Source organism: Siniperca chuatsi, linkage group LG2 (assembly GCF_020085105.1).
Source record: "Siniperca chuatsi isolate FFG_IHB_CAS linkage group LG2, ASM2008510v1, whole genome shotgun sequence".
Classification (NCBI taxonomy): domain Eukaryota; kingdom Metazoa; phylum Chordata; class Actinopteri; order Centrarchiformes; family Sinipercidae; genus Siniperca; species Siniperca chuatsi.
In genome coordinates this window covers 160,001-170,662 of record NC_058043.1, presented here as the reverse complement: position 1 = coordinate 170,662, position 10,662 = coordinate 160,001, and the positions used below count along the sequence as shown (strand labels likewise).

Sequence of the window (10,662 nt, the reverse complement as noted above, 5' to 3'; positions counted from 1 at the left end):
TGCTTTTCTTAGAAGGTGCGAGTCTGTTTTGGACAGGAAACCTTGAATTGTGAGTTTGTCACTGTACTTATGTTCCATGTGTTTTAAATAAAGTTGTTTAAAAAAAGCCTTGTGTGAATGCAGTCTAAGTCCCGATGACTTCTCCTTCACAGGTGTTTGTGCCGGACTAAACCGTATTTCACTAAATATGAAGGTAGTTTATTGTAACGCAGAGGCCGCGGTGAGGGTTTCCGTAGTTCGGGTAGGAACGCTTTGTATTTCCGTTGTTCGGCTCGGACCAGTTCCCCTGCGGCACGCGCTCCCTCCTACGTCACTTCCTGTGAATCTCTGATAAAGACGGGCCTAGCGGGGGAACCGCGGGTCAATTTTTTGGGTTTGATCGGTGAATCCTGCGGGAATCGGAGCCATCAGAACCGCAGACATGGTGAGTGCTCCCCGGGCAGAGTGTCCGCGCGCTGCCCGCCGCGGCGGTCACTGAATTTATGCCACCGGTTTACGGTTTTGTTTTAATAATGGCGGGAGTTTGAATGAACGTATGATGAACGTCGGTGCGGAGCCGCAGCTCGGCGCGTCACAGGGTTGCTGAATTCACAGAAATCAATCAGATTAATAATCAGTTTATCTTCAGTTGTCAGTGGTTCCGTCCGTTAACGGGTTTCTGTGTAACGAACGGTCGGTAATTTAACGGGACAGGTCGCAGTGTTTGTTAGCCGTTAGCTGTTAGCCGACCTGCTAGCTCCCCGGTGTTGTGATTACTTTGGGTTGTTCACACTGAGGAGCGCGACGTGCTCGTGTTACCGTTACATACCGGGCTCGTGTTACCGGGTCGCAGGCCGTAACGTTACATACCGGGCTCGTGTTGTATACAGTTTATATCCCGGCTGCAGTCGGTGCTCACTACACGGAGCTAATGAAGCTAATAGCTAGCTGAGGCTCTGCTGATCTTTCTTCTGTGCAGACAAACAACGTGTTGAAAGACTTTGTAACGTTACAAACACTCAGTCACTAAAGTTCAGACTTAAGATTCAGTTGAAATAAAATGTGTTGAGAGACATTAAACCCTTTTAGATTCAACAAATCTGATATTTTGGATCCTCGCTGCTTTAATCTGTAACGTGACTAAATACATCAAGTTTCATCATTTAATCACACAATGTCAGTTTAATATCAAAGTACTTTAAAGAGTATCTAATATCAACATGGGCTGCGCTGGGAGGGTCCAATCAGGTAGAGCTGCACCAATCAGAGCAAGGAACATGTGACTTCAGGTGTGCTGGGCGAGGGGGCGGGGCCTGCTCCGTTCTCAACAGGAGAAAATGGCTCCCTTTCACAAACTGTCACATTACACTGAAGCGCGTCTCGTTTAACGTCAGCCTGCGGGTGTCGGAGTCACGGGAAGCGTTTCTGAAGCGCTGAGTTTACAGTTCGAGTCCGGCATAGAGGCTGTATTACGTCTTATTAGCTTAGCATTTATAAAGTTATAACTGGCAGGTGAGATGATGATAACTTTAGCTCATAGCTAGCTGTTGCCGGGACAGGAGCTTCTTGGACTGAGTGTTGAACGACGCGATGGCTCCCGAGCTGGCACATGTGAGCCCATCCTCCCCTGCTGGGCCTTCACCTTTCCTCCGTTTAAGAGTAGAAACCAGAGTCTTCGCCACCACGGTCTGAACGCTGCAGCAGGAATCAACACTGAGTTTCCTCATTAAGCAGGTCATATGGTTATACAGTGTTTCCCATGAATTACCCAGAAGTCTTTGGAGTGAAGGTAACGTTTTCCTCGAGTTGACAGCAGGAAAGCGATATTTCCACCTGCTTTGTCCGTTACAGCCGCAGCGAGCTAGCTCGAACAAGCTGAAGAGACAGAAACTGTCTGAGATAAAGCAGCCCCTCCCCCCTCCGCCAGGTAAGTTACCTGCAGTGAGTCGCAGCAGCAGCGGAGGGAGGCGGACTGATGCTGACGGATGTTCTTCATATCTTGGTGTCAGGAATAGAGAACTCAGTTTGTATGGCCACTTAACTTTAATTATATTTAAAATATCCTGTTCTGAATTTATTCTGTAAAAAAATTAAGTTCTTTGGTAATGATGGCGCCATGCCGATAACGATACAGCCCCCCGGAGGGTCCCAGGTCCACCCACAGCCTCACAGCATCCTCGGGAAACTATTATAAAACATATTTTCAATGCTAGCCTTGGTGATAAGGGGGGGCTTTTAGATCCTGATGTGACGATGGCGGGGGACTCTGGTCGTTCGTCAGCCCAGCCCCAACAGAGCGTCCTGATGTTTGTCTGTGGTGATGATGTCATAGTAATGTCTGTCTGTGATTGGTTTTCAGACGGTGGGTAAGAGCAGTAAGATGCTGCAGCACATTGACTTCAGGATGAGGTGCATCCTGCAGGACGGCCGGATCTTCATCGGCACCTTTAAGGCCTTCGACAAACACATGAACCTGATCCTGTGTGACTGCGACGAGTTCAGGAAGATCAAGTAGGTTCGACACCTCAGGTCAAAGGTCAACGCCGGGTCCTAAACTGATCGTTACCTTCAGTATCGGTGTCCCGAAAAACCGTTTCTCTGCAACAGCCGCCTCTCTCCTGTGAATTGCTTTGATAATTACTCCGGCGCGAGATTAATGGGTCAGCGAGGTACGTTGAGTCACGACGGCGGCTCTGTTAAACTGCTGGATCACCGTGGTAACTGATGCTGCGTCCAGCTGTCCCAACAGAACTTGCGACGTGTGATTTCTAAAACGAGCAGCGGTGAAAGTTACTGTTATGATCTGAAGTTCTGCTTCCTCTTTAAAATGTTAGCGCGCTGTTGATCTTTGACTGGAGCTGAAAACTTCGGTCTAAACGTTGAAACGACGAAGTTTGCTTCTTCGCGTCGACCCGCCCCCTTCTCCCTATGAGAAGCACGATTGGTCGAATTAAACTGATTGACAGTTACCCCGCCAATTGAAAGTCTCGGGCCTGCAGAGACCCTCCTCCCTTTTTATGGGCCAGAGCCTGAAGAAGAGAGCCGGGCTAGCTCAGCCCAGCGTTCAGGTGATCTGTGTTTTCAAACGCTTATTTCCTCTTTACCCTGTCGAAGTGTGGCATGCTGGGTAATGAGTCCTGTCTGTGGTCAGCAGCGAGGCATGCTGGGTAATGAGTGTTTGTCGTCCTTCAGGCCGAAGAACTCAAAGCAGCCGGAGCGAGAGGAGAAGAGGGTTCTGGGTTTGGTCCTGCTGAGGGGGGAGAACCTGGTCTCTATGACGGTGGAGGGCCCGCCCCCTAAAGACGTAAGTGGAACCCTGCAGCCAATAGAAGACACACCTGTGGTGATGTTATCAGACCTGACTGTAGACACGTTGGTTAAAAACACCTGTAATGTGCACGCAGGTAGATCAGGTGAAACAGACAGAACATCGTTCGTGTTTACAGCGATCAATAACATCAGTCCTAATATTCAAACTGTCTTTATCCCATATGTTCTTTGTCCCCGCCCCCCAGACGGGTATAGCTCGTGTCCCGTTGGCGGGCGTGGCCGGAGGTCCAGGTGTTGGTCGTGCGGCGGGGCGTGGTGTCCCTGCAGGAGCTCCGATGCCTCAGGCTCCAGCCGGACTCGCCGGGCCCGTCAGAGGGGTGGGCGGGCCTTCGCAGCAGGTAATCATGGCAACAACAACTGCTCTGCATCCAGGTGTGTGCGTGTGCTCAGGTGATGACAGCTTCCTGTGTGTTTCCAGGTGATGACCCCGCAGGGCAGAGGGACAGTTGCCGCCGCAGCAGCAGGAGCGAGCATCGCCGGAGCGCCAACACAGTATCCACCTGGACGAGGAGCCCCACCCCCGATGGGCCGAGGAGCTCCACCTCCAGGTGACACGAACTGTGACGTCATGTCAGATGTTTTTGATTGGCTGCTCCAATTTTTAATGATGCTTTACCAACTTGAACACCATAGCAACCACCTGTTGCTAGGTGCCAGGAACCAGCTAACACTTTGACTCTAATTAGTCACAGGGACAGTTCACCTGCCCTACCTGTCTGCTCTCACCTGTATCGGCCGCAGAGATGTCTGCATGTCTCTAATGTAACGGGACTAGATGGCGCTCAAAGCTAAAACTACAAAACGTCAGCGGCGTCTGTTCGCTGACGTGCTGCTGAAGGTGATCCGCAGGTGTGTGGTGAGCAGCTCAGGAGGGATTTACTTCCTACCTGCTCTTCAGGTCAGAGGAGAAATACGTAGTTCTGATTTTGGGGTGAACTGTCCCTTTAAGCTAATTCTCACCTCGCTCGCTCCTTTCAGTACGCTTCAGTTCTAACTCTCCTCCTGCGTGCTGATTGGTTGTTACCTGGCTCCTCCCCCTGCAGGTATGATGGGTCCACCCCCTGGCATGCGGCCCCCGATGGGTCCTCCGATGGGGATGCCGCCGGGTCGAGGAGCGCCGATGGGGATGCCCCCCCCAGGCATGAGGCCGCCTCCCCCCGGCATGAGAGGTAAGCCACCGCCCGACTCGCCCTCACACAGAAACCGGTCGAGGCTGGCGTCAGTTAGCTAGGAAGCTACCTGGCTTTCACGCCGTCAGCCGGCACATTACACGCCATTTAAACCGTTTTCCCGGCCCTCGCCATTACCTGTTAGGCGGTGCACGCACCCACTGTAAACAGACCATGTGACCTCTCTGCTCTGCTGTTTTAGGACCGCCTCCTCCTGGGATGAGACCGCCTCCCCGGCCCTGAGGAAGCCCCGCCCCCTCAGACTCACCTGTTGTATAGTTGTTTTTTTGTTTTTATTTTGTGTTTTTTAATAAAGTTTCCTCAGGATGGTTTGATTTCAACTTGGCTGTCTGTTCAGTTTCCATGGTAACAGTAAAAATCTGGAGTTACAGCCAATCAGAGCTGAGACGAAGTCATTAGTATTAAATACCTACGTATAACACCTGAGGGTGGCCCAGAGTTCATAGAACGCAGGTACACCTGTAAACTGAAAACTGGCTGAACGTCTGCTCGCATTGCTTCTGTTTGACAGGAAGTGATGTCACATTTCTGATGCCGGTAATCAATAATCCTGTTTATATTCTGAGAAATGTGTCCAGCAGAACCTGTAGCACCTGTTCATCAGATCCATAACTCGCCACTGACTCGGGGTTTTATGGCAAACTAAGATGGCGCCCAGTGACGTTCAGAGTCTCCAGTCTTGCTAGCAGCTCTGTGAGCTAAATGCTAACATGCTGATGTTCAGCAGGTATAATCTTAGCTTAGCGTGTTAGCATGCTAACATTAGCTGGTTAGCAGTAAACACAGGTGCAGCTGAGGCTGATGGGAGCGTCAGCAGCTCTGCAGAAACCAAAGTGTCGGACACGTTAACACGTCGACCTGATGGTGGCGCTAGATGGACAGACAGAGGATCAGCAGAGTTATTACAGTTCATCCTGAGGGGAGCACGAACGATGACGCCAACAGGAAGTAAACACACTGAACACATGACGTGCGGAGTCTAAACCTTCAGAGACCTGGACCGGAACCACGACTTCACTTCGCTTTAATAGAAATCTGTATTTTCACTTCTTCAAAGCTTGTTTACGGTTTGTCTGGAGCAGTCGTCATAGCAACACGTGGTTATAAGACCAGTGATCAGCTGATTATTAAGCCCCAAACAGGAAGTCCTCAGACCGGATACTGCAGTAAAAGCACTCGCACTGTAAAGTACTCTGTCGCAGTAAAAGTCTGAGTAATCAGGAAAAAGTGCTGAAAGTATTAAAGCAGTCACCAGAGCCCGAAGTGACGCCTTCACCGCGTCATCGTGTCCGACCGACAGTCCGCAGCTCGACGTCATTAACAAACGTCAGTTATTACATCATTCAGAGGAAAAGCAGCAGATCTGCAGCAGGAAGTGATTTACAGGAGAAAGACTTCAAACATCAAAACAGCTGCTGATTAATTAAGTCCCTCAAGCCGGTCCTCAGATACCAGCACCGCCCCGGGGCGTCACGTGACGTGCCTCCGTCATGTGACCTGCCTCCGTCACGTGACCTGCCACCGTCATGTGACCTGCCTCCGTCATGTGACGTGCTTTTGATTCTGTGCTGTGTGCAGCTGCGCTCACATCAGGTCTACCTGCTGAACGTGAAACCAGGTGAAGGGACGTCGAGGTGAGTTTGTTTCTGTTTCTGGCTGAGTCTCCGTTCAGATCTCCGTCTGCGTTTTAGGTTTTTCTCAGTTAACGTTGTTGTTTCTGTGTTAGCAGTTAGCCTGAGCTAACCTGGTTCCGGTTATAAAGCTTATTAAACTGTGAAATGAAGCCGTTAAAGTTTCAGAGTGAAGTCAGAGAAGCGGAAACTAGCTGGACCCCCCCGGTCCCCTGTCCCCGGTCCCCGGTCCCCGGTCCCCGGTCCTCTGTCCCCGGTCCTCTGTCCCCGGTCCTCTGTCCCCTGTCCCCTGTCCTCTGTCCCCGGTCCTCTGTCCTCTGTCCCCTGTCCCCGGTCCTCTGTCCTCGGTCCCCTGTACTCTGTCCTCTGTCCCCGGTCCTCTGTCCTCGGTCCCCTGTCCCCTGTCTGCCGGACTTCATGCAGTAACGACTGAATTCAGCGTTTGTTTTCCCGCAGGATGAATTCAGCTAGTTAAACGCAAATTCACACATTCTGAATTACTTCCTAATTAGTTCCTTTTAAAATCACGTGTTTCAGACTCGTTAGCTTTAGCTTGTAGCTTTGTCCTGTTCTGCCTCTGCGGTTATGTGTTGTTCGCCAAACTCAATTCAGAATACAACAGTATTTTACGTGTCTTTTCTCGCTGGGTGAAAAGGCCACTTCATAAGTCATGGCTGAGACACACTGAGAATCAGTAACTTCCTCTGATTAATTCGGCTCACGGAAAATAAACCTCACGTTACTTCTTCAAATCAGAATCAGCCTATTGCCAAACAGGTTACTTTGGTATTTTCGTGCCTGACAATAATCACAGAAACAACGTCCTGCAGGTCAAGACTGACAATAAGATATTAAAGAATATTAAAATAATAATAGAGAGTGGAGCTGCCCTGGTCCTCGGCAGCAGCACCAGATGGTGATGGAGGAGGTGGTGTAGAAGTGCACCATCATTATCTTTGGCAGGTTGACTTTCTGCTGCAGGAAGCACTTCCTCTGCTGGGCTTTGCCTCCTGAGCGGCCTGTGAAGGTGCCTCCCTCCACCGAGACCAGAATGTCTAATTCCACCGCTGGAAGCAGAAAAGTGGGAAATGAGTCTGCTGTTGCCCTGATGTTCAGGTATCGGCAGAAAACTGAATTTACAAGCAAACAAGACAGAACTGTGTGCAGCCATCTTGAACTCTTCTCATCATCAAACTTTACATGTTTTTAGAGCTGCTTCCACAACGTCTGCAGTGCTCATTTTACCTTGAAGGTGAACCTCTCCTGCACTCGCTCTGCTCGCATGTCCTGTCATGTGTCCTAATAAGTAATGACTGAGGCGTATCAGGAACCGGTAACTCCCTGGGATACATCTGGATAATAGAAAACCAACCACAGGCATAACTTCCTCAAAGTGTTTTAGACCTGGTTCCTGTAGTCATGTAGCGCCCTCTGCTGTGTGCTGTTAGTGCTTGAAGGCACAAACCAGAGACAGAACTTGAATTTGACTGAAACCAGCTTCGCATTCAGTTGCAAAGGTGAAACAAACGCTTCTGTTCTGCTGTCATGTGTTGTCTACCAAACTGCATTCAAAAATACCACATTTTAACATTTATTTTCTCACTGTGCTGAAACAGCCCCTTAATAAGTCGTGACTGACACATATTATGAACGGTCGACTTCTTGTGAGAAATTTGGCTCAGAGCAAAACAACTACACCTAATATTTTACTGAAACATCACTTGTTTGTGACCTGGTTCCTGTGTGCGACTAGAACCAGCCAATGGGTAAAATTAGTTTTTCGATTGTATGTCTCTTTGTTTCAAGACAATATTCAATATTCATTCTCCCCTAGACTTTTCCTAAAAGTGTTGAGATGAAGCCAGATTTAACAAACGGCATTTATACCTGTATGCGGCAGCAGGTAAAATTAGATTAAATTCCCCCGATAGAGAAGTTATTTTCAGCCTATTAATTATGCACGTTTAGATAAACGTTTAGATATCGGTGCCTTTTGTCTCCTGCCGTGCGTGATGGAGCTGTCGCAGGCTGCCCTCCAGTTTGGATAAGAGAGAGTTATGAATGCTCCGTGCGCTGAGGGAAGCAGTTCGTTTATATGGAAAGCTTCAGCTTTAATATGAGAAATGAAACTGTTGATGCTAGGAGGATGTTCAGCTACTGCATGTGTCACTTCCTGCTGTGCTTCAGATGCAGCTGGTGGTGTTGATGTCACTTCCTGCTGTTTCAGATGCAGCTGGTGGTGTTGATGTCACTTCCTGCTGTGCTTCAGATGCAGCTGGTGGTGTTGATGTCACTTCCTGCTGTGCTTCAGATGCAGCTGGTGGTGTTGTTACTTCCTGTTCTCTCTGCTGTGCTTCAGATGCAGCTGGTGGTGTTGATGTCACTTCCTGCTGTGTTTCAGATGCAGCTGGTGGTGTTGTGTTACTTCCTGTTCTCTCTGCTGGGCGGAGATGCGGCTCCGGCTGCAGACGAGGTGACTTACCTGCCCGGTCTGCAGAAACAGCCGAGCTTCAGACAGTACTCTGGATACCTGAGCGTGGCCGACGGAAAACACCTGCACTACTGGTCAGTACCCGAGACGCACCTGGCACAGTTAATCATTTCAGACACTTGTTGATTTCGTCCGTTCACCTGAATCCTAAAGGACCGGCGCCGTAACAACCTCAGGTGTGTTATCTGTGAACACTTTCTAACAAAGATGAACCTGAAAACACATCATCATCGTCGTCGTCACCTGATTTCTCTGCCTGACCATCAGGCCGTCACCTGCATACACGACTTCACATCCACCCCAGTGTTGGTACATCCACCTAATCGCCTCGGTGATACAACACCTGTACCTCCACCTTAGTGTCCTTCCGTCCACCTGAGCCTCGCTACGTCACCTGCACCAGTGTTTACTCTAAGAGTTTCGTCTTGTCTAATAAGGTTACATTTGAGAATGAGTAACGTTAAATAGTTAAATAATTGATCACGTAACCAGTAAAAGCACTAAACTAATGTCGTCATGACGCCTGAACACATCAGAGGAGGTGAGGCGTGACGCTGAGCAGGTGCTGCAAGAATTACAAAACCTCAGAGAACAAAAGTCGAACTTCACAGCAGTGGCGAGCAAACAGCGGCCGGTGGACCAGATCTGGTGGAAGCTGACGTTTTGCCTTTCATTGTTCAAAACATTTACCTGATTTTCCATTGATCTTCCATAGATACGAGTAAGTACGAGGCTCGTATAAATCCGATAAATATGACCTCACGCGGTCACATCTAGCCCCGCCCCGATGCGGCGAGCGGCAGCCGGCTTCTGAGCAGGTCGCGGTGCCGACGTTACGTCTGATAAACGCACGCGATGAATTACACACAAACATAATTTAGCCAGTTGGACCAGAACAGATTGTCAACAACGATCTTTCATCCAAACATCAATGGATCAGCAGCTCGTTGATGTTAGTCGTTCTGAAAGCGACTTGAGAGTCACAGGTGAGTTCTCTTTGTTCTTGGCGAGCCACAGGAAGGTGTTCAAGTGCTGACACAGACACCTGAACGCCCGCCCGAGCCTCGGTATGGCAGAGCGTCAGATCTACCAGAGTACAACACGTACACTTGAGCTCACCGGAGTGTCGGTGATAACATCCACCTGGGCGTCTTTCCTCACCTGAGCGCGTTGCCTTTCAGGTTCGTGGAGTCCCAGAAGAACCCGTCCTCTGACCCGGTGGTGTTGTGGTTGAACGGCGGCCCCGGCTGCAGCTCCCTGGACGGAATGCTGACTGAACACGGACCCTTCCTGGTTGGTAACCTATGACTCCGCCCACCTGACCCACACTCACCTGCATCGGTGTGATGTCACAGCGACACCTGCTGACCCCGTACCTCTGTTGTTTCAGATCCAGGATGACGGAGTGACGCTGCAGTACAACCCGTACTCCTGGAACAAGGTCAGTTAATCGGTTACCAATCTGAACCGTCTTCACCTGCACGCCATCGTGTGCCTCAGGTGGTTTGTTCACGTGGTTAATGTGGGTGGAATTCCTGAACGCTGATTGGCTCACTGTTTCCGAGCAGATTACCAACATGTTGTACCTGGAGTCTCCAGCAGGGGTCGGCTTCTCGTACTCTGACGATCAGAAATACGTCACCAACGACACCGAGGTCAGTGATGCCTGAAACTCAGCTCCCGATTGGCTCACAGGTGTTCACTGTCAGGTGTTTATGGTGTTTGTTTTTCTCCTCAGGTGTCAATGAACAACTACTTGGCTCTGAAGGAGTTCTTCCGTCTGTTTCCAGAGTTTAACAAGAACGAACTTTTCCTGACCGGAGAGAGTTACGCAGGAATCTACATCCCGACGCTGGCAGAGAGAGTGATGGAGGACGCCGGCCTCAACCTGCAGGTACACGGTGACGATGCACTGCTGCGGGGGCAGGAATGCTAACATTAGCGACCTTGTCACGCTATCTGCGTTTCACCTGTCCTGCAGGGCGTGGCGGTGGGAAACGGGATGTCGAGCTACGAGATGAACGATAACTCTCTGGTGTAC

The 10,662-nt window shown here is 49.9% G+C and overlaps 2 protein-coding genes across 5 annotated transcripts in view; both read left to right on the top strand.

Moving 5' to 3' along the window:
- Positions 1-266: 266 nt before the first annotated feature.
- On the top strand, positions 267-4,819 carry snrpb (small nuclear ribonucleoprotein polypeptides B and B1). Its single transcript, XM_044182220.1, has 7 exons — positions 267-424; positions 2,339-2,490; positions 3,172-3,283; positions 3,495-3,647; positions 3,728-3,857; positions 4,353-4,478; positions 4,681-4,819. Exons 1-7 carry the CDS (start codon positions 422-424, stop codon positions 4,719-4,721), a joined length of 717 nt encoding a protein of 238 aa, XP_044038155.1. The 5' UTR covers positions 267-421; the 3' UTR covers positions 4,722-4,819.
- A 1,166-nt stretch (positions 4,820-5,985) lies between these two features.
- ctsa (cathepsin A) overlaps positions 5,986-10,662 on the top strand; it is a 24,289-nt gene continuing 19,612 nt past the window's right edge. For 2 of the 4 annotated variants that reach the window (XM_044182203.1, XM_044182193.1), the window contains exons 1-7: positions 6,027-6,133; positions 8,490-8,695; positions 9,803-9,914; positions 10,012-10,062; positions 10,190-10,276; positions 10,360-10,515; positions 10,603-10,662. The exon at positions 10,603-10,662 is cut by the window's right edge and continues 117 nt beyond it. In XM_044182203.1, the coding sequence (XP_044038138.1) occupies positions 8,490-8,695; positions 9,803-9,914; positions 10,012-10,062; positions 10,190-10,276; positions 10,360-10,515; positions 10,603-10,662 (672 nt within the window). In that variant the 5' untranslated portion in view covers positions 6,027-6,133. Of the gene's footprint in view, positions 6,134-8,357; positions 8,696-9,802; positions 9,915-10,011; positions 10,063-10,189; positions 10,277-10,359; positions 10,516-10,602 lie in introns of all 4 variants that reach the window. The other 2 variants (XM_044182211.1, XM_044182184.1) reach the window with 2 other exon arrangements.

Coding starts and splice junctions, on each gene's coding strand:
- snrpb (XM_044182220.1), top strand. Junction 3,284..3,494: donor AGGGCCCGCCCCCTAAAGAC/GTAAGTGGAACC, acceptor CCCGCCCCCCAG/ACGGGTATAGCTCGTGTCCC. Junction 3,648..3,727: donor TGGGCGGGCCTTCGCAGCAG/GTAATCATGGCA, acceptor GTGTGTTTCCAG/GTGATGACCCCGCAGGGCAG.